This window comes from Exophiala oligosperma (assembly GCF_000835515.1).
Source record: "Exophiala oligosperma strain CBS 72588 unplaced genomic scaffold supercont1.9, whole genome shotgun sequence".
Taxonomy (NCBI): domain Eukaryota; kingdom Fungi; phylum Ascomycota; class Eurotiomycetes; order Chaetothyriales; family Herpotrichiellaceae; genus Exophiala; species Exophiala oligosperma.
The window spans coordinates 1,198,179-1,219,873 of NW_015622826.1; the positions used below are offsets into that span (position 1 = coordinate 1,198,179).

At 49.8% G+C, this 21,695-nt stretch overlaps 8 protein-coding genes across 9 annotated transcripts; 3 read left to right on the top strand and 5 right to left on the bottom strand.

Annotated features, from left to right (window-relative positions):
- Positions 1-189: 189 nt before the first annotated feature.
- Positions 190-1,956, bottom strand: PV06_09003 (uncharacterized protein; the record flags this gene model as incomplete). The annotated part of the gene is made up of 3 exons (XM_016410403.1): positions 190-300; positions 321-1,313; positions 1,447-1,956. 3 exons carry the CDS (start codon positions 1,954-1,956, stop codon positions 190-192), a joined length of 1,614 nt encoding a protein of 537 aa, XP_016259425.1.
- Positions 1,957-3,142: 1,186 nt separating this feature from the next.
- PV06_09004 (uncharacterized protein) lies at positions 3,143-4,244 on the top strand. The gene is made up of 3 exons (XM_016410404.1): positions 3,143-3,275; positions 3,334-3,591; positions 3,704-4,244. The coding sequence occupies exons 1-3, from the start codon at positions 3,245-3,247 to the stop codon at positions 4,165-4,167; spliced, it is 753 nt and encodes a 250-aa protein (XP_016259426.1). The 5' UTR covers positions 3,143-3,244; the 3' UTR covers positions 4,168-4,244.
- Positions 4,245-4,255: 11 nt separating this feature from the next.
- Positions 4,256-5,661, bottom strand: PV06_09005 (uncharacterized protein). Its single transcript, XM_016410405.1, has 2 exons — positions 4,929-5,661; positions 4,256-4,851 (listed from the first exon to the last, which is right to left on the bottom strand). Exons 1-2 carry the CDS (start codon positions 5,554-5,556, stop codon positions 4,421-4,423), a joined length of 1,059 nt encoding a protein of 352 aa, XP_016259427.1. The 5' UTR covers positions 5,557-5,661; the 3' UTR covers positions 4,256-4,420.
- Positions 5,662-10,305: 4,644 nt separating this feature from the next.
- PV06_09006 (uncharacterized protein) lies at positions 10,306-11,900 on the top strand (the record flags this gene model as incomplete). The annotated part of the gene is made up of 1 exon (XM_016410406.1): positions 10,306-11,900. One exon carries the CDS (start codon positions 10,306-10,308, stop codon positions 11,830-11,832), a length of 1,527 nt encoding a protein of 508 aa, XP_016259428.1. The 3' UTR covers positions 11,833-11,900.
- A 535-nt stretch (positions 11,901-12,435) lies between these two features.
- PV06_09007 (uncharacterized protein) lies at positions 12,436-14,659 on the top strand. The gene is made up of 7 exons (XM_016410407.1): positions 12,436-12,739; positions 12,820-12,968; positions 13,044-13,316; positions 13,383-13,391; positions 13,501-13,693; positions 13,843-14,179; positions 14,315-14,659. Exons 1-7 carry the CDS (start codon positions 12,522-12,524, stop codon positions 14,396-14,398), a joined length of 1,263 nt encoding a protein of 420 aa, XP_016259429.1. The 5' UTR covers positions 12,436-12,521; the 3' UTR covers positions 14,399-14,659.
- Positions 14,660-15,465: 806 nt separating this feature from the next.
- On the bottom strand, positions 15,466-17,055 carry PV06_09008 (uncharacterized protein; the record flags this gene model as incomplete). The annotated part of the gene is made up of 1 exon (XM_016410408.1): positions 15,466-17,055. The coding sequence occupies exon 1, from the start codon at positions 16,810-16,812 to the stop codon at positions 15,466-15,468; it is 1,347 nt and encodes a 448-aa protein (XP_016259430.1). The 5' UTR covers positions 16,813-17,055.
- A 213-nt stretch (positions 17,056-17,268) lies between these two features.
- On the bottom strand, positions 17,269-19,171 carry PV06_09009. 2 transcript variants are annotated; one of them, XM_016410410.1, is made up of 6 exons: positions 19,058-19,171; positions 18,861-18,912; positions 18,741-18,792; positions 18,633-18,681; positions 18,528-18,579; positions 17,269-18,467 (listed from the first exon to the last, which is right to left on the bottom strand). In XM_016410410.1, exons 2-6 carry the CDS (start codon positions 18,894-18,896, stop codon positions 17,607-17,609), a joined length of 1,050 nt encoding a protein of 349 aa, XP_016259432.1. In that variant the 5' UTR covers positions 18,897-18,912; positions 19,058-19,171; the 3' UTR covers positions 17,269-17,606. The 2 variants fall into 2 exon arrangements, with proteins under 2 accessions (XP_016259432.1, XP_016259431.1); XM_016410409.1 differs by lacking the exon at positions 19,058-19,171 and having other exon boundaries at positions 18,861-19,052.
- Positions 19,172-19,394: 223 nt separating this feature from the next.
- PV06_09010 (uncharacterized protein) lies at positions 19,395-20,308 on the bottom strand (the record flags this gene model as incomplete). Its single annotated transcript, XM_016410411.1, has 1 exon — positions 19,395-20,308. Exon 1 carries the CDS (start codon positions 19,986-19,988, stop codon positions 19,395-19,397), a length of 594 nt encoding a protein of 197 aa, XP_016259433.1. The 5' UTR covers positions 19,989-20,308.
- Positions 20,309-21,695: the final 1,387 nt, after the last annotated feature.

The following is a 21,695-nucleotide window of genomic DNA, read 5'->3' on the forward strand; positions in this document are numbered from 1 at the left end:
TCTTGATTTTGATCTTGATTTTGATCTTGATTTTGATCTTGATTTTGATCCGGGTTTGATGGTGATGGTGATGGAACTGTAATAGGAATTTCGAGTAACCCGTTTGATACGATACTCGTAGGTGCTGCCGTCGTGCAGAGTGGTTCAAGTTGGTTGAGATGATTATGATTATCATCGTCATCGTCATCGTCATCCCTTCGCCGCCACCCCGACCTGAAAGGTTGTGGTGGTGGTATATTCGAGTTCGAGTTCGAATTCGAGTTGTGGACGTGATCGTGATTGCTTCTCAGTGACCTCACCCTGGTCATGAGTTTACCCACTGGCCTCCACGACCTCGACGAGTCCGGGTCGTCGACGAGGTGCGAGTGCCGGTCGAAATATCTTTCCGCCACCTCAAAGGCCCAATCCGACTTCGGACCGAAAGGTGCGGCGCACAATTCGGCCAGGACGACGGCCAGGGCGTACCATTTGTCCCAGACTTTCCATGCCCATGGAGAGAACTCGACCGATTTGGTCTGTAGGTGACCCCCCATCACCTCCGTCGCCGAGGTGAGGACGTCAAAGTCGGTGTCGGTACACAAGTCCTTGTGCCAGGGTGGAATCATGGAGTCGCCACCACTGCCGGTGATTGTGGTGGTGGTCCTAGTAGTAGAAGTACCGTTGTGTTTGTTACGCGGAAGGTGACAATAATACGGAGGTCTCCAGAGTAAGAGGTACATTGAACATGATATGTCGTGGGCTGCAGTCTCTGCCAACTTTTCCAATGGACTTGCCTCTGTTCTTGCTGCGTTTTCCCGTACGCGACAAAACTTGGACGCCATCGAAGTTTCAAAGGCCTTGACAATCCTCAATTTCTCATCCCAACCTTGCCGATTCGGTTCGGACCCAATCCAGTTTGGGATCTCGCAGAGCTTGAGGTGACACAACATGGCTTCGTGCGTGAGGGAAGAAAAGGACATTTCTGTGAATTCCCCTGGGTTTCGTCGGCGTATTCCCTGCCCTTGCGGGGTTGTTTCTGAGAGATATGTCATTTCGGCGTCGTCGATATAGAGAGGTGGTGTCTGGACGTCCGAAGACGAAAATAGCGGGAGACTCCCCCTGTCGAGGGCCGTTTGGGTATCGATGATTCCAATACTGAACCAGAGTCTACGACGTTCTTGAATCTCAAATGGCAAATAGACCCTGGCGGTGGTGCCAGGAAGAGGAGGAGGAGGATTCTGATCGCGGTCCAAATGGAGGGCCTTGCCGAGTCGGATCGCCAGGGATACTAGAGACCAACTTGCCGCACGGCTTACGTTGGTTTGTATGGCGAGCTAAAAACAAGGTACAAGATGAATGAGATGGAGTGTCGGTGAATGTTTTTGGGTCTGGGGGGGCAGGCAGGGTGGTAGAGACATTGATTTGGTGAGGAGAGGTGTTTCCAACTTCCCGGAAAACTTAACTTACAATGTATATCACGAATGCTTGGAGGGATTTCATGCTGGGGTCGCGTAGTAGATTCGCTTTCTGCAGAAAATACTCTGTTGATGTTCGGCATTGGTGGAGGAGATCCTTGCGGTTGGAGAACTTGAGCCTCTCTTGTGATTCGACGTCTGTAATGGTGCAGAGAGACATGTAGTATATGGCGAATTCAAGGGCTTGGAGTGAGCTACTGCTGTTTGAAGTTGAGCCCGTAGAGTCATGGAGCAGTCTGATTTGTGCAATGGTGCTGGGCACGTGGAGGATCTTGTATACACTGTCCACCCTGATTCGATAGATGTCAAGTAATATAACTGATATGTCATCCGGTATACGAGGTATCCCTTTAGTAAGTGGTGAAGAGATGGTACCAGTGGTGGTATAGCTGAATTCAGATCGATGCAGCAGCAGGGTCGTCGAGGTGACCTTGACTTTGACCTTGACATGGATTGGATATGCTCGTGCTCGTGGTTGTTTGGGGAATACCGTCGAACTCATCATCTTCTGAACTCTCGAGAATCTCTCTTAGTCCGGCTACCTATCATTCATACCAATGTGACTTGTGTGAGCCTCGTAATTGGGTATACGACCTTTGCCAGTACATACCTCTTGGAAAAGAGCAGACCAAAAGTCACCAAGTGGCACCATTGATGTTGAGGCAGATATGGCTTCCGAGTTCCCAATTGGATGTGGACTTACAGATACATGTCCCAGGTGATTAGTTGTCGAGACCGAGGATGATGGCGTGGAGTTGAAATTTCGTGGCCTCTGATCCTGCGTTTAGGCGTAAGTATAAATACCACTTACGTTGGACTTTCAATGGGTGTCTTTACAGCTTGCAAGACGTGGAGATTCTTCAATATGTCTTCCATCCGACTGACTCGACTTTCCAATAGGGTGGCTTTGGTGCGTTGTTTTCCACTTCGTCCGCGTGGGCGGCGGGCGCGTTGGACCACGTCGCAGACCAAATTGGCTTGTTTGCATGACGAGCAGGGTACGGCTTTGTCGCATTTTGTCTTGCGACGTCGACATCGGTCACAGCTTAGACGTGGTATCGGATGCATTTCGATGAAGTCGAACCAAAAGTAGCCCCCCTACCTGACTGGGATAGGATGAGGCTGTACTCCGTACTATGCTACAGTAAAGAGGTAGGCCTACGTATTGGCCCTCAGTTTGTTACCTTTAGGGCTCGGGTGTCACCTAGAAGAAATTGTTCTCGGCGCCAATTGGCCTTGGAATTTCCAGTATAGGTGGTCCAATACGTGAAAACAACCCCTGTTAACATCCGCAGGGGCCCATTGTGTAAACGGGACAAGTCTGACTAAGTAATAAGGCATCTCTCGTATTCGTACCGTCTGGCCTTGGCATCCCTGCAAGAGATCTCGACCGTCGACCACCACGAACCCCCGAAGAGTAGACTCCTGGACCGCTCCTTGTTCCCATTAACAGAACTCGGGCTCGATTCAATCCACACCCGAGAATTACGAAGAACAAGACCTGGAAGAAGCCGCAAATGAACGGGATTTGCGGACATATCGGACCAAAAGTTACTGTAAGTGGAGATTATTGAATCATTGATGAATCAATGCGTTATGCCTTGGTGTATGGGAGTGAATGAGAATGGAGAGACGGAAAACTGGGTCCGTGCTTGATACAAATACTGGAAATACGTCCTGTTTCTCTTGACAAGTTCAGGTCGAAGCTACTACCTAGGATACCACTATTCCTTACAGCACTACCAAAGTGCAAAAGTGTCGGCTCGAGTTCAATTGACTCGACGGAAACCATGGCATCTCAAACTATCATCCTCGTAACCGGTGAGTCGACATCCACCTCGACCTCTTTACCGGCCGGCGCATGCTGACCGTGCTGTAGGTGCCAATTCTGGGATCGGTTTCGCCACTGCAGAGGTCATCGCATCGGCATCGCCAAATTACCATGTCCTAGTGGGAAGTCGGAATCCTGAGAACGGAAAGAAGGCTGTTGCGGATCTCAAGGCGACTGGAAACATCAAGGGCACATTGACGGATGTCCAGATTGATATAACGGACCAGTCGTCGGTCGATGCTCTTGCCAAATTCATCGGAGAGAAGTTCGGCCGCCTAGATGTGCTGGTCAACAATGCGGGTATAGGTACGTGTGGTCTCATGCTACCATCGAGCGGCTCTCTCTCTTCTACCTCCTGTCATTCTTCATTCCTAGAGACAGATTCAAACTGACCCATCCACTTTTCGTCCATATACAGCCCCAACCGACGGTAGTCTGAGAAGTATCATGGACCGGACATTCCAAACCAACGTCACCGGACCTTTGGTCTTGACCGAGGCTCTGAAACCATTGTTACTCAAGTCGAAGAACCCATATTCGATTTATGTGTCTAGTGGTCTCGGATCCTTGTCCATGGCAGACTCGGAAAAGGTTCTCGCCCTCGAGTACCCGGCGTATAGCGCCAGCAAATCCGCTCTCAACCAGATGATGATTTATGAGTCGAAAAACAATGCAAAGAACGGCATAAACATGAAATCCTTTGTCATGTGTCCTGGCTTCGTCCGGTCACATTTGCGTGGGAAGGAAGAGGAGCAGATTAGTGGCGGTGGTCGAGCGGGAGATCCCAAGGTGTCTGGACAAATCATTCTCGACATCGTCGAGGGGAGGCGTGATGCTGATGTGGGTAAGTTTGTATACAAGGATGGCGTGTACCCTTGGTGAAAGAATTGGATTTGTGTTGAGGAGACGACATGATTTATAAAGCGGTCCGATACCTACTTTGAAAGATCATATACTCGATACTGTCACCATAGATTGTAAAAAGAGAAATCACATCCGGGACTATGCATAGCACGCATGGTGCCTCGAGCATCATCGGAGTACATCAAGAATTCATAACGACAATTTTCACACGTCCTAGCTCTCGTAGGTACAAACTACTCGTACAACATCAACTTCGAGTGTGTGACACCTCTCACGCTTCGAGCTTGGTGACCAGTTTCCCGGTGTTGTCACCGGAAAACAACTTCAACCACGTCTTGGGAACATCTTCGAACTTTGTCGGCACGACCGTCTCGTTCCCTTCTCCGATCTTCAATTTACCGTCCTGGATGCCCTGCCTGAAGACCTTGAGGGCTTCGGCCCTCGACTTCAAGTAATCGATGACGATGAACCCTCTGATCTGCAGTCTCATGGAGATGACTTGGAAGTAATTCTTCAACATCAGTGGCTCCGAGGAATTGTACTGGGAGATTGCACCGCACGCGGCGACACGACCATACATGGACATACGGCCGAGCATCAAGTCGAGGATCTCGCCGCCCACGTTGTCAAAGTAGACGTCGACACCGTCAGCGGTGGCGTTCTTGAGGTCCTCTTCGAAAGATGAGGATCTGTAGTTGAGGCCTGAAGTCAAAGACCAATCAGTATCGAGATTTGGTTTTTGGAAGGGCCCAATCCAAGTTCGTAGGGTCGGAACTCACATTTATCTGCACCTAGACTCTCGACCCAGCGACATTTGTCCTCACTGCCTGCGATACCGACGACATTGCTGGCTCCGACAATGTGCTTTGCAATCTGAACGACCATGCTACCCGTGGCACCGGCCGCGCCAGACACCACCACCTTGTCGCCCTTTTTTGCTTCCGAGATGACCACGAGGCCATAGTAGGCCGTCAAACCCGTGCTTCCCAGAGCGCCGAGGTAGTGCGTCAAGCTCAAGCCGTTGGGGAGTTGTTCGACCGGAGTGACGGTGGCGGCGTCCAGGACGGCATATTCGTTCCAGTCGCACACACCCTGGACGATGGCGCCCTTGGTGATGTTTGGGGACTTGCTATCTAGAACCTCGCACAGGCCCCGGGCTCGCATTGGTTCTCCCACCTCGACCGGTTGGACGTACAGACGATCCTTGGGCACATCCGGACTGATCCAGCCTCGTTGCGCCGGGTCGTTGCTGTAGTAAAGGACCTTGACCAGGATCTGGTCGTCCTTGAGCGCTGGAAGGTCTCGAGTCTGTAGAGTGAAGGTTGGCTCGTCACCCGAAATGGTTGCGAGACCTTTCGGTTTGTTTGTTAGGATCCAGCTCCTGGTCTTGGTGGGTAGTCCTGGCATTGTGTCGTGATGTTGCAAGATTGTCGTTCTCGGAGGCAGTTGCGCAAAGGGTTAATGAGACAACAAACAGTATGATATGACTTTACTGACAACAATACATTTATATCTCCAGACTTTGTATAGAAAGTGAGTGTGCCATTACTAATGTACGTCACTTTTCTAGTGGAGAGACGTTGCCGTATCCGAAAGATAGCCGGGCGATTTGTTAGGCTCTATTATTAAGAAGCCGAGGAAGCAATCCAGTTGCAGCACCACCACAAAAGAGGGAGACAAGGCTGTGTATCTAGAAGTGGAGATTTACTGGGGGACAAGGCTCTCAAATACATACAATACTCTCCTCTCGCTCTCCATTCTCCCTATAGCCTATTATTATAGACCTTCTTTTCCATATATTGATTTGATCATCGACATCCCTGGGAATGCACCCCGCACCGTACTTTTCTGCCAGTAGAACAACATTCACCCGGTCAATCTCCTGACTATTTCTGTTGATCTATGCTAGGTAAGGAAACAGGCTTTCACTTCCGGCAGATGCAGTGACATGATATGTGCAGCAACTCCGCTTCATGATGCTTTGTTCTCTCCTGCCTACTCTGTGTGAGGGGTTCGAAGATTTTGCATATACATAACGTCATTAAGATCGTTTGAAACCGTAGCACGATCTTCTAAAGGTCTCAGACGTACATCCAGATCGTGTGGAATATATCAAATTAAAGGAGACTCTGGAATTCTCTCGCTGGACTTTATCGTTGTGGACTCCCGGGCCAAAACAATCACACATATTATATGAGGTAGCTAGCTAGGCGCGAGTACACTTCGTGACGGATTCAAAGCTGCCGAGATGAAGTCGTTGATAATACTCTTCGTTTCATTCTTCCTCAACCTCGTCGCCTATTGTCCGACCTCTGCCGCACAAGAGGACCCAAGGGTGAAAGTGGCACTGACACTTCAACATCCGGTCAACGGCATCAGTACAACCCCCGAGGGTCGTCTGTTCATCCTCTATGCACGTGTCGATGGCTCGACCGGCCCTCAGGTCGCCGAGTGGCACAATAACAGCGGTCCAACACCGTACCCGGATGCAGAATGGAATTCTTACGCGGCCGGAAAGGACCCTGCGACACATCTGATACGGACCAACTCTCAACGCATCGGTCCAGATGGAACATTGTGGTTGGTGGACACCGGTTCACCTGGTTTCGGGGAGCCCGTCATTCTACCTGATGGACCAAAACTTGTCCAGGTGGATTTGACCACGAACAATGTGACCAGAGTGTACAATCTTGGGAGTGAGTGACATCTTCAAACTTCATCAAATAACGGGTCAAGTTTGGACCAGAGTACTCAGTAGATGATACACAGATGTCACTTTGGCCACCAGTCTCATCGACGACGTACGGTTCAACCCCTCGGTCGGCCTGGCGTACATCACCGATGCCGGTGCGCCTGCCATCATCGTCCTCGACCTCGAAAGTGGTGAGGCAAGGCGCGTTCTTGAAGATGATCCAACCACGAAAGGATTCATGCCCGTGTCCGCAGAAGGCAAACTGGTCGGCGGACCGACAGGCATGACATACCTCTACGTTTATGCGGATCAGCACGAGGTCTCTCCCGATGGGAAATATTATTACTACCAGCCTTGCGAAGGGGGCATGTCCCGGATCGCGACCCAATACCTCAATGACGCCTTTTACAATTCCACTCTCGCCAGTGTCCTCTCGCAATACCCCGAGCCGTACGCTCTGACTCCCTCCACCGGCGGCACAGCAATCGACGCGCAGGGAAACGTCTACAATAGCGACACGAACCGGCAGTTGGTTCTGAAGATAGCCCCGAACGGCACCTCGACAATACGTCAGTTACCACCACACGCCGCCCCCTTGATGTTTTTTATGCATAACTGACTTGACCTTTTTCACCGTAGTTGTCCAAGATCCTCGTCTTTTATGGATCGACGCAATGTGGATCGACACGTACGGAAAATTGTGGATGCCAGCCGCCCAGCTCAACCGTGGAGTAACTTTCAATAACGGCTCGAACTACATCCAGAAGCCGCTTTACGTTTATACCATTGACATAGGAGTCGGACCTTCTCCGATTGATCATGCTTAGCAGAGAGTGTTTTCGCTATGGAAATAGCAAAGTAGAAGTCATGTCTGCTACGGAGTAAATACCAGACTTGCCCAAGTTTGGTAATTTGTGTACAGTGTTTTCTAAAGTTCATAAGAGAACACTAATAGCACTAAAATGGGTTCAGTTCACTTCATTACAGTTGCCACCAAGTTGTACTATATTTGCAATGGAAAAGATGGTGAAAACTGCTCGAAACTCATTTTACTATCTTCAAAATATATAGTGATAGAAAGGTACTTGAGTATATTTTGGGAAAGGATTTCTTTCGCTCAGATTGGGACAGATTAATGGGGTTGCAACGAACGAGATTCTTCCAGCATCATCTCGACTGCTGGTCGTTCAGTGACAACCCTTGGGTGTAAAGGCTTGCCTACCTTGTGTCTCCAAGGAGAGAAGGCCAAAAATGAGGAACAAAAAAAGGGAGGACACAGAAGCTGTCAGAAACAAAGAGCTGGACACTCCTCTTCGATCAGAAACTCTGTGTCACAACTGTCCAAACAAGGAACTCACAGCTACAGCGAAGAGACCAAGGTCTCTTTGAAAGAAAAGGTTGACAGCCATCCTTGAACAATCTCACCCGCTGGACGGGGGATTTGACAATGTCCCTGACCGCTGAAAGCACCCATAGACAATAAGCACTTGCTTCAATTCATAACCTCTCAGACCATAAAACCATTGTAGAAAGAGATCTCACCAGGGAGTCTTTTCTAGGAACACACGTGGGGTGTGAGGAAGAAGAAGTAGCAAGAAGATAGACAGACAGTCATACAATCAAGAAAAGTTTTGCGAAAAGAAGGACGCTATCGCGGCGAGCGATAAGTGTACGAAGATCTAGTTACTCGATCGACCTGACACCGTGAATGTCGTGAAGACCCGTACAGAAGTCAGGTAACGAGGGCGAATAAGTGGCGAGAGAGGTTGCGAGCGAAAAAGGATGTCGACAAAGATCACACAGAGTTCGATGTTGTTGTTGTGGAGTTACTGACACGCCCTGAGTGCACCTGGTGCTTCCTTGTCCACGAGTAGTCCTGTGATAGTATGAGTGGGAAAATGAAAAGAATGGCAAAGGCCAGGAGAGGAGGGAGAGGGTTGGGGTGGGTGATTGTGGTTAGTGATCGAGCGAAGCTGGCCAGACCAACGGTGGAAATAGTATCTCTCTGACAACAAAAACGGGATGATCATGGCATAGTGTCGCGTTTCTTCTACTAAACTTTCTTCGGCAATAACTGCGACGACGCTGCTGGACGATAATTCTAGAATTAACTCAGTTGTACTCCGTATTTGCTCCGTAAATCACTAACGCCCGTCACCCCAGTGAACACACTTAAGCGGAATATCGAGGAGAGATATCTCGGGCGTAACAGTGATGGTTACAGTACCTACTAGGATTTACTCGGGTGCCTGCCTATTCATCAGGCTCACAGCTATGTCTCTTGGTGTACGGGTATGAAATTCGTTATGAGAAGAGACGAGGGAAAGCGAAGATTTCCCGGCGCGCGCAAGCTCGTCATAGAACAGAACATCTCGCGAGCTTGTGGAGGACTGCAATTTTGTCGAGACATCATGTTGACGCATCACATCTGCCTCTCACTGCTGACGTTTGCAGGGAAGTAGTGAACTCAGGAGATATGGTAGAAAATGATCGATACATCGTCGGATAATCTCGTTCGGAATTCCCTTGTCGCTCGATCGTCATAGATTGTATGCAGCATGTGGTGTCCGCCTATGTGCTTTCAGTTGGCCTTCGAGTGAGAATGAATGCATTTTGTTTGACAGTTTGCCATTCGTGCATTGATTTTCACGTAGAAAGATATTATTCCGTGGGCATTGTCGCGCTTCTCGTAAGGTTTCGAGTGCCTCTTCCACACATATGTCCTTGATCCTCAAGAGGCTTTTGTCAGACCACATCTAATATGCAATAGCACCATCGAGAAGGGGTCCTGCAACGATACTAGTATTCTCGCTTCGACACGGCGAGCAGTAAAACTAGTAAAGTCAGTACTGACTTGATATCACCTTGCTGCTGCATTGTCCAATCTGCATTTCATACAAATACAAAATAGAAGGCATGCTTATGCTTGAATGTGGCAGTGTGGAGATGAGATCAATCGCATTCCATACACTCCTCGACCCTTTCGCGGAGCGACTCGACTAGGATTATCCTTAAAATGAGTCCTGTTGCTGCTACGGAGTACTCCGTACATTGCATCGAATTGTTTCACCGTAACAACCCAGTCGGACGGAAGTGGCGATGTTTTAGTGACTAAGTCACCCGAGTGCGTATAGTGTGAATGAGGTCTCGCATGCTCTCTAGCGTGTCCTGCAGGCATGCTTTACCAAGTTACTTACCTATGGTGATTATTGTCTCAGGGTACTTGAATTGGAGGATTAGGTTGGTGGTTATCATGAAAAAGCATCTGGTCGAAAATGATGGCCGTGGTGCTTTTGTCTCGTGGACTGATTACTAAGTAGTCACGTGGTGATAAGCCGATAAGCAAAGTGCATCCAAAAAAGAATTTTAGAAAATTGCGGAGAGCAGACCAGTATTCCTTTGCGACGCAGTTTCACCAACATAGACATAACCCCCTGATACGTTCGAGAACGAGCCGCCCCCTCATGTCCAAAAGAACGGCAGACGACCAGGAACACCTGGAATCCCTGAAAGCGGGTCAGCGGCCTGAAGCAGACACCAACGGCGGGTCCACCCTAGACTTTGAGGATGAGTTTGAAGATGAGTACGAATCCGAGGATGAGATCATGGAGGCCGGTGTGGATGGTCGACCAGATGCAGAAAGAGACGCCGAACAAGCACAGGACGCCATGGATGTGGACACAAACGAAGAAACCTTCATACCGGGACGTTCAATATTGCAGCCAGGAATGACTTTGAGCCCCGACCCGTCTACCTACGAAATGCTTCATACCCTGTCTACGAACTGGCCTTGCCTTTCTTTTGATATCGTAAGGGATAATCTGGGAGACCAAAGAAAGAAATATCCACGAACACTGTATGCAGTTGCAGGTACACAAGCCGAGTCTGCAAGAGCAAAGGAGAACGAGTTATACATTTTGCGACTGAGTAGTCTGTCCAAGATGGATAGAGGCAACGCGTCAGATTCTGAGGATGATGACGACGAATCGGACGACGAGGGCTCTTCAGATCCAGTGCTTGAGTCAAGATCCATCCCTCTTCCTAGCACAACCAACAGAATACGGAGTTTCCAGCCTGCAAACGAAAGCCCCGACATGACTCAGATGCCACAAACGCTTACAGCAACGTCACTCGAGAATGGCCAGGTTCTGATACACGACGTCACCCCATACTTGCAATCGATGTCGAATCCGGGCTCGACTATTGCCCCGAATGCATCAAAACCTCTAAGCACATTGCGTATGCACAAGACGGAAGGCTATGCTCTTGACTGGGCACCTAGCTCTTTACATCCCAACGGGCGACTTTTGACCGGTGATAACGCGGGACAGATTTTCAGCACACAACGAACCCAAGGTGGTGGTTGGGCCACCGATGACCGACCGTTTGCAGGACATACAAATTCAGTCGAGGAACTTCAATGGTCGCCAAACGAGAAATTCGTCTTCGCGTCTGCCAGTTCGGATGGTACCGTCAAGGTATGGGACGCCCGGAGTAAGAGTCGGAAACCGGCGGTGGATGTCAAGATCAGCAATACCGACGTCAATGTCATGTCTTGGTCGCGACAAACCTTCCATCTACTTGCCACGGGCGCGGATGACGGTCAATGGGCTGTTTGGGACCTAAGACAGTGGAAACCGCAGTCATCTGGAAGCTCGCAGCTCAAGCCGAGCCCTGTTGCCGATTTCAATTTCCACAAGAAACCAATAACTTCTATCGAATGGCATCCCACGGACGACAGCGTGGTTGCAGTGGCCTGTGCAGATAACACAGCGACATTGTGGGATCTTGCTGTCGAGTTAGATGATGAGGAATACGGCAGAGAAACAGGTTTAGGATTGGGAGAAGGTGCCGAAAAGGTGCCTCCTCAACTACTCTTCATCCACCATGCCGAAGATGGGAAAGAGCTTCACTGGCATCCGCAAATGCCTGGCACGGTTATGGTCACCGGAGGAAGTGGTCTTGGAGTTTTCAAGACAATCAGCGTATGATGAAGGAATGACTTTTTCAGTGTTGAGAGTCTGAGAATGTAGCCCAGCTCGCGTGCTCTCCTGTGAGGTAATACGAATAGCGAATGAACTCAATTGGCAATTGATCTGCTATCTTCAGCCATAATTTAGGTCTTTGAGTCGTAATTGTGACGACCTTAGGACTATTGGCGCTACGGATTTGCAAAATAAGGGGTGTCAGATAAGGCAACCAATCAAGGCAAGACTTTTCACCAGTCCGGGGCAACTTGGCCCGTTGCAGTGGTCTCCGGGTTGGAAATCCAGCGAAGTGATTTATAATGTAGCAGTGACTGCCGTATCATGGGTTGTGCTAATAATTCTCCAAAGCTGTCGAATTTGGTCCCTGAGAGAACGAAGTGGAATGGTAGGTGTGGGATCTTCTACGATGAGTACTCGAGAGCCCGGACCGTGTCTACCGGATTATATAAGTACCGCCGGCTCGTCGCCCTTGGGGTCCCGGGGTACGCGCCCGACGTATGGCGGAATCGGATACTCAGATATGCGCGTGTGTTTACGATATAAAAACACTTTACCCACGAAGCCACCGTGTAAGTGTTGTCGGGTGATTCATGATCTTTGATTCTGACCTTTGATATTTTGTTGCCATCGAGACACGAGCTTCATCCAACCTCAAGCTTGTTACGCACCTCGACCCATCCACCCTCTACACAATGTCGGGCACTGAAACATTCCCGCACAGGCCTTCCATCGAAGTGTCACCATTCACAGTCAAAGTGCCAGAGGCCGAACTTACAGCCTTTCACAATCTCTTGCGCCTATCCAAGCTTGGACCCAGGACATATGAGAACACCAGCGCGAATGGCAAGTTTGGCGTGACGTACGATTGGATGTCCAAGGCCAAAGAACACTGGCAAGATGTCTTTGACTGGTAAGTGATACAGTCGATCAAACTCCAATTTGTCCCAGAAGTTCGATCGAGCTGAAGATATATGTGTATCTTTTCAACAGGCGTTCAGTTGAATCGCGCATCAATGCATTCCCAAACTTCATCGCACAAGTCCCAGACGATGACGGTTCCCTGCATCAAATCCACTTCGTTGGACTGTTTTCAAAAAGAAAGGACGCCGTTCCCGTGATGTTCATCCACGGATGGCCAGGTAAGTGTGGAATGTGATACGACGGCCATTGGAAAACTCCAATCATCATGCCAACCTTTGTGGGGAATTGATTAGGAAGTTTCATGGAGTTTCTCGACATTTTGACACTCCTTCGAAAACGGTATACTCCCGGTGAGCTCCCCTACCAGGTCATCGTGCCTTCTCTCCCAGGATACGCCTTCTCGTCGACTCCGCCCGTGGACAGGAACTGGATTCTTGAAGACTCGGCACGACTCCTGCACAAGCTCATGTGTGGACTCGGCTTCGAAGGCGGCTATGTCCTACAAGGCGGCGACATAGGGAGCTATACCGCGAGGATCATGGCTGCCATGTATGATTCATGCAAAGGTGAGTGCGACGCCTCCCCTCACCGCGTCGGAAGATGGTCACAAATGCTAACTTGGTCCCAAACAGCACTACATCGTAAGAGTCGACCTTGTGCCCATACCCTGAAAGAGACTGTCTTCAAACAATGAAGCATTCCGTTTCATACCCGATGTGAATATGCTAATTCCATGGACCATCCGACTAGTCAACTTTTGTGTCGTCCCACAACCTGACCCAACAATCCATGGCAAACTCCCGCTCGAAGATTTTGAAAAGAAGGGCCTCGAATGGGGTGATCGATTCGCCAAGTTCGGCTTTGCATATGCTCTCGAGCATGCAACACGTACGTCGACAATCGGCTTCACACTATCATCTAGCCCATTGGCTCTCCTGGCATGGTAAGTTCTGGCTGTGCCTCACAAAAAGCTCTCGAGAAAAAAAAACCCACCATCCCGTAGATGTGTCCAGTGTCCACACACATTCCCTCTCTGGGTCTATATTTCAAAGGTGTCTCATTTCTCTAACCTCGACGACTGCCCAACGACAGGATCGGAGAAAAGTTTTTGACGTGGACCGACACGACTCCTACCGTCGACGAGATCCTAACGTCCGTCACGTTGTACTGGCTCACCGAAACTTTCCCGAGGTGCATCTACCCTTACCGTCAAGAAGTCGTCGACACTCCCGTGGATTGGGACAAGGACGAAGAAGCGTACTCGAGGGTCTACGACAGGGGAGCCGACCGTTACATGAACCACGCGAACCCAGACTACCACTGTCGCAAACCCATGGGGTTCTCCTGGTTCCCCAAGGAAATCACACCGACACCGAAGAGTTGGGTCGCCACCACAGGAGATCTGGTGTGGTTCAGGAATCACGACGAGGTACGTTTTACTTGTCTAACCCCATTATCCCCGTCACTTTTGGAGGGGGGGTTTGTCGGTTCCATCGAGGACGGACGTCAATGTCATATTGAAGTATCAGGCTGACGATTTTGCGACCTTGTGGTTTTTTAATAGGGCGGTCATTTTGCTGCCATGGAGAAGCCGGGCGAGCTTTTACAAGACGTCGAAGATTTCGTCAAGCAGGTTTGGCAGCAGTAATAACGAGGTATCCTTTGGATAATACCTCCAAGATCAAACTCCTCGAGTCCTTCCGGTGTGAGCAGCAGTTGTGCGTTATGCTGAAGCCCGGCAAAATCTAAAGGCAAGAACCCTTGACACTTTTGCTCCTTTTTTTTCTTTTTAGACCACGTCCAGAAGAGAGAAGAATCCGATCTTTGGGTCGCAGATTTAGACCACAAGCAAGTATGCGAGTGCCACCAGATACTACCTAGATAAATCAAAGGCATATCACCATTGGAGAACCAAGGCGTCTCGATATCAGTGTATCGTATGTGGTATTGCACGGATATCAGTCAATAATTTGATTTTGTACCTGACCGTATCGTAGTAGCTAGTTGAATTAAATGAGTCCTTTTTTTGCGCATAGTTTTGATTCGTTTCCCTCCCAAAAAGGTGCTTTCGTTGTTGAGCACATGATGGAAAATCGCCGCCTCCCAATTCTCCCATTTTCGTCTTTCGTTTCCAGACGTGAATCAATCTTGCTCAAAAGTCGCCAAAATATTACACTATTAGCCCAAAGCCAGAATTATGAAAAATCAAAATAACCAAAATTGACAACCCACTGATGCACTGCACAAGTGTGTCGTCGATAGTCGCATGCAATAAAAGGACCTTTGAACCGGTACCAACGAGCACTCCCAGAATAGAAGCGCCCAAAAGGTGTTGTAAAAGCAATGAAAACCCAATTTCCAGCACCCCCAAAAAAACGCCCCAAGGTCTGCACTGCAAACCCCGTATTTGTCGTGTCCACCGGACAATTATCATCATTTCTCCATGTTAATCTGTCCCGAATTGTCATCCAGAGACGATGGAGATGAATCGTTGGTGCAGACGACACTGTACCCCGTACCTACGCGAGTATAGGTGACCGATGTCAGTTCCAGTTCGTGACGACTCCGCCCCCGCCGCCGCAGACACTCCTCCTGAACGGTGGTAGGACAGGACAACTTCCCGACCTGGCAAGAAGACGTGCGCGTTCAGCCTGACGAGCAGCTTTTGCTTTTGACTCTGCTTCCATGGCCCATACTGCCTCTGCCTGTGGTTTTTTAATAGGGCGGCCATTTTGCTGCCATGGAGAAGCCGGGCGAGCTTTTACAAGACGTCGAAGGAACTTCGTTGCCAGGTCGAGCCCTGGAAAAAAGATCCCTCCTCAAAACGAGGTCGTACGTTCGGGTCGGAGGTTGAGGTTTGTCCAGTGGCCGTAGAAAGTCTGGAATTCGGAGAGAAGATCCAAAGCGGTTTCTTTGTGGGGATTGTCCGCCTTCAATGCCGCGTCGAGTCTTTTCCTCGACGTCGGTGTTGCTTCTTCCTCTTCCGGTGACTCCATCATCACCTTTCGAGTGAGCACGCACGAATGATGATGATTTCGACGAAGAAGATGGCTCATTCTGATTCTCTGATGAGCAGCAACTTGTCGTCACAGTGGGAGGAGCAGGAGGGGACGACCAGGAGGACAAAGGTCGTCGTCGTCGTGATGCGGTCGACCAACGTTTGGTCGCCCAACCTTTGCCTTTCTCGGCAGAGGCTACTGCCGCACGACCAATCACGTCGTCGAGAGGTGGTGCTGTATCGGTAGAGGGTTTTGAATGTTGCGAGGATGACGGTAAAGTTGAAGACGATGGTCGAGAAGAAGAAGAAGAAGAAGAAGAAGAGGAGGAACTACCAATAACACCAGCATCGTTGGATTGCCGTGATCTACTCTCCATCAAAAAGGTATAAGGACTGGCGAGAGAAGATTCCGGGGTGGCTCGACACAGATTAGGGTCCGAGGGGATGGTATCGACGCCGCCAATCTTCGGTCCGCTGATGTATGTTGTCGTCAATCGTGGTAGTTGGTGACTTGCATCTGTAGATAGGAGGTCGAGTTCCAAGGACTCAGAGATCGTTATCTCGGTGTGTACGAAGATTTGGTTGTCCGAACTGACGTGAGCCCTTCCAACATCCACGATGTCGTTTTCCTTTTCCTTTGGGGTATCGTTCTCACTCCCGGAGTCTTCACTTTCTTCTCCTTCAGGAAGACTGTAGAGACTGTGATTTCGTCTGATCAAGCTTTGTCGCCGCCGCACCTTGGAATATATCGAGGATACCAGATCTTTGGACCTTGTGGTCGTCGTCTTGGACACTTTGGATCGAACATTCTGATCAGTATCTGGAAAGTAATTCCTGCTGCTGTTGTATCTCGGACGGTTCTGCAGAGAAGCTCTTCTCGCCAATCTCCACAATCCCAGATGATGGGGTGACGGCAATTGAAACCTCGGTGCATCGTCGTAGTATGCCATGGCACGAGGCACTTCCTGAAGTTTTCGAACGAACTTGTCGTCGCTCCTGTCTGACTCCGACCCTTCCGGGACTCGGACATCAGGTACGTCTGCTGGGGTTTCAAAGACCGGCATTTTTTACTCTTGTCCTGGTACCTTAGTTTGTTTCGATGCTGACTGGTGAGAATGATATCGAGGTTGGAAACATAGGAGTTGAGAAGGAAAGAAAAAAGGCCACCAAAGGAAGTGATTTTATTTGTGTATACTCATGAGAGAGGATAGATCGAGTGAGTGTGAGATACTGGAGATTGTCGCATCCTTGCAACGAGCCATGAATGTAGCCTTCCATATACACAGTGCTGTTTGAGATCTGCAGATCTAGAAAAACAGCAAAGCGTAAACAAGAAAGGCTAAAGTCGTTGGCTGTTGGTTGCTAAGGTGACTTCTATTCGCTTTGGTGGTTGTCAGTGAAGTAAGAGTGAGAGTGAATGATATGATGAAACCTCGTCTCACTTGCGAGTAGATCAATCAAATGAGAGTGATTGACTAGTGGGCATGAGTTTGAGAACAAAGTCGAGTGACTGTGAACAATCGAAAGTCATCAATAGACACATCATAACATGTGACTCTTGACATACCGGTGAAGCTACCTTAGCTATAGGTGAGTGAGTGTATCATGAACGCCACGGGGCCAAAGTAAAGTAAAGTATTGAGCTTCGCCTCGCCTGGACTGATTGATCGATCGATCGACTTTTGACAAGTTCGAAAAGAGAGACCCTTCTAATGACATTTTTCTAGCTACCTACTTTTGTTACGGCTGTGAAACATCGATTCACAGCTTTCCGGAGGGCGGCGCCTCTTTCTTGATTGAGTGCCATGTTTTGATCTCGATCTGGCTATAAATGTCGAATCCGGCCTGCCGTTTTTTCTTATCTCGACCGTCCAAAGCTTGCTGGTGGAGAGGGCTTGTTGTCAAGAATCTCTTCGATTTCCTGCATGGTCTTGTCGTCCAGCTTCTCCAACAGCTTGATGGCTTTGCAGTTGTCGATGATCTGTTCGACCTTGGTGGCGCCCAGGATGACGGTGCTGACGTTCGGGTTCTTCGCGGCCCAGGCGAGTGCGAGTTGAGACATGTTTCCACCCAGGCGCTCGGCGATCTTTGTGAGTTTCTTGACCTTTTCGATCTTGGCTTGGCCCTCGGGCTTCTGGAGAGCCTCGATGGTGCTGCCGAAGAAGTCCTTGTGGTTGTCGAACCGTGACCCCTTGGGGATGCCGTCGTTGTACTTGCCGGTCAAGAGACCGGAAGCGAGTGGGGACCAGATGGTGGTTCCGTACTTGTACTCTTGGAAGACCGGGGCGTATTCGACCTCGAAGCGCTCACGGTGGAAGGCGTTGTACTGTGGCTGTTCGGCGATCGGGGCGATCAGGTTGTACTTTTCCGCGATGAGGGTGGCCTCGGTGATCTGGGCCGCGGACCACTCAGAGGTTCCCCAGTAGTACGCGAGGTTGAGGTTGCGAATGACCTGGGTGAAACCCTCGACGATCTCCTTCATGGGGGTGGCGTAGTCCGGGCGATGAGCCAGGACAATGTCGACGTAGGGTTGCTGGAGACGTTCCAGAGAGGATTTGAGACCCTCGACGACGTGCTTCCGGGACAGACCACGAGTGTTGGGCTCCTTGCGACCAGTGCCGAAGAAGATCTTGGTCGACAAGACATACTCGTCACGAGGCCAGTTGAGCTCCTTCAGCGCATTGCCCATTTCGATCTCGGACTGGCCATTGGCGTAGGTCTGTGGGTTTGTGTGTAAGCAAGGGTCGATTTTTATCTCAGAGAAATTTTCTCTACTCACCTCGGCAGTGTCGAAGAAGTTGATACCATGATCCCACGCAGTTTGCATGCATCTTGTCTCAAAGTCAATGGAGTCGAATTAAAAGTTAGGCAAAGACATACTCACTCCTTCACAATGTTTCCCTTCTGAGTACCTCCGTAGGTCAACCAGCCACCTGTCCCAGACTGTCAGTGGGTGCATTCCAAAATCAAAAAGCGATTTTAGCGAGCTTACCGAGTGAGAGAACGGATACTTTCAATCCAGTCGGACCAAGGTGACGAAACACCTGTGGCATGCAAGGTTAGTGATTGACTTGACTTGAGGCTTTCACTCGCATCTTCAGTATTCACTCACCATGTCTTTGGGGTCGAAAGCGGATCGAACAGCCATGTTGTCTGAGATAGATCTATATGTAGGAAATTTAGTTATAGTGGTACGAGAGAGTGAGTTGCAGATGATCCCCTTTGTTGGTCTGAGCAACGATTGCATCAACTGCAGAAAAGGATCTGAGAGGTGAACTTGTGTAGAAAGGAAAGAAAAAACGTCCGTACCTCGACTAGATTTTAGATCGAAGCGAGGAGGGGTTATCGTTGGTAGGCCAAAGAGCTTATGACGTGCCCATTGAGGAAGGTGAACAGTTCAATGATGATGATGGGGTGGAGGAGCCATACCTAGTAATCATTGAATCAATGAGGTACTCCGTACAGTACACACTATTTACTTAACTACGTCGGCAATTGCCCGCGCCCTCTCGAAGGGATGGGGCACTGTTGGTACCAGGACAGGTACCCACTTACCCCCAATTACTAATATGTCCCCCTCTATCCACGCCTGAGGCCGGTATTAGTTACTGTAACTCCGCTGGTATCTGCGAGGACCGGTGTTCTCTCATGCGTCCGCAGCAGGAACATTGAAATCTTCAGACAAAACCCCCTTCCCATCAACCACAATGGGTTTGCTGTCCAGTTGCACGGCCAACAGCCTGGCTGGTTGGTCACTGGTATTGTGCCATCGATGCGCCGTGCCCCGCTGGACGAAAATGTCCCCGCGAGGGAGGCGTCGTCTTTCTCCTGAATCCAGCTCCAGCTCGATTTCGCCCTCCAGCACCACGCCGTAATCAAGAGATACAGTGCGGTGCATTGGCGACGATGCACCAGGTGCCATGTCGACCACCCTGAATACCGACCCACCTTGTATCACCACCCCCGGGTGTTGATGCAAGTATTTGTAGTATGCCTCGAGGTCCGCATCCTGATTGAAATCCGCCTGAAGAGCGTCAGTTGCGTAGCCCAACCCGAACCCTGAAGTGGGAAAGTTGGTCCACGTCGGTATTGTCGATATGGGAGGTGCCGGCGTCGACGCCGACGTGGATGGGTCATCAGGGTTTGGTGTTTGGAAGATGGCTTTGCCCTCCGAATTGTGAGTTGTAATATGACGACTGAACTCTGGCAATCCCTGGACTTTGGTGGTTGGTTGTGTCATTTCGATGTCACTCTCGTTGCCCTTGCCGGGATGTTAGACCAATGGACTTGCAAATGCCAGCTGAGTACACGGACTAAGAGAAGTAGCCACGTTCGCAACGAAGAGAGATTGATTTCAGGTTTGAGGCTGCTATTGTCAGATAAAGATTTAGTCGAAGCCTGTCACCAGGCATTGAACGACTGTCCAAAAGGAATTAGCCCATAGATTTAGACGACTGCCGAAGAAGGCCTTGATAAGAAAACCCAGTATGGGTCGTCAGGGTTCTGGTCCAGGCTCTGACATACGATCTTGTTCCTTTCGAATGGTTGCGATTCGACGATAGCCAGTAGGCATCACACAATATTGCTGCAGGAGCTGCATTTCATCCCATTGAACCATCGAGCACTGTGCCATTCCCTTGCAACGATGATGATGGTCTTTTCTGCCGGGAGAATTGCGTCTGGAAGCCTTTCGTGGGGCTTTTCCTTCCTTCACGAAGGCCTCCTTACCTGTATGGCTCAAGCAGATTCCGTGAGAGGGCCAGAGGGTCCCCACGGGCATCAGCCCCTCCACCTCGTCCACACCAGAGCGAGTCCCAGATAGGCTGCTACAAAGTCGGCTCGACCTCCATTCTCGGCGAGATGCAGAGTACTTTAGGTGGCCTTATCAACTTTTGTGTGTTTCCTCCGGAGGACGACATTGATTAAAGTCCAGAGTTGCGGTCTTAGCTGTTGGCGATGTGATCTCAAGAGCTTTGTATTGTATTGTATTGTGGATGCATTGTTTCAACTCCACGAGAACGAAAGCATTGTTTGTTAGTGTCGAAAGCATTGGAGTGGGAATTCCAATCAGTCGCAATGAGATAGATCACCCACACCCCAAGTCGATTAGCCTCGATTACAAGGCTCTTCAACTGAACTGTTGGTGGCTCGAAGGTTGAAGACCGACGATTTCAGGCTGAATAGCTCCTCTGTGGTCATGCGGCTGGGACCAAAAGTTCTAGGTAAGGTCTTTGACGATTCTCACGTCGTGACGCGTACGGAGATGGCGGACCTGATTAATAGGGTCGGCGGCGTCGGTGTCGGCGTTGGTGCTGCCCCTGTCTCTCCCCCTAAACACCCCCACCTCCCAGCCAGCCAACAATCAATGCGTCTAGACTGACTCATGTCAAATGTGTCTTTTTCGCTCACACCCCTTAGAAGATGCCTCTGCGCTAGGTCGAAAACCTTTTGCGAAGCCTTGGTAGACACCGTTCGACTGGATCGATGATTTCCAATAGGGGTTTCTTGCTTCATGGGCAATATTTGTGCGTATATACATACGAAGGCCACAGTTGTAAAGGTTTGAGCAACATCACCAGAATAATTCGGTTGCGACTTGGTCGTAAAGGGATCCTGGAGCCCCTAACCCACGGAGACCTGTCACTCTTTTTAACAGTCTTTGAAGCGCCTGGCCTGGCCACGGCATCTGAGGTCTTGGTCAAACATCAAGTGCATGGCTGGCTGGTGATGCGCGGTCGTACCCGACAACTAAAAGAAGACGATGTATGTATGGAGCAGCACACGAGTCTCGCGACAAAGTCGTTTTTCGGGTGGAGCTATCAATGTTCTTCGCGTTCATCTTAATTTGGCTTCGGTAGTACGAGTACTTCGTATCTTCCAGGACAGGAGCCTTCTGTTGTGACAATCCCCAGCCTGATGGAGCTGACAAGAGCTTGTCACGGACTGA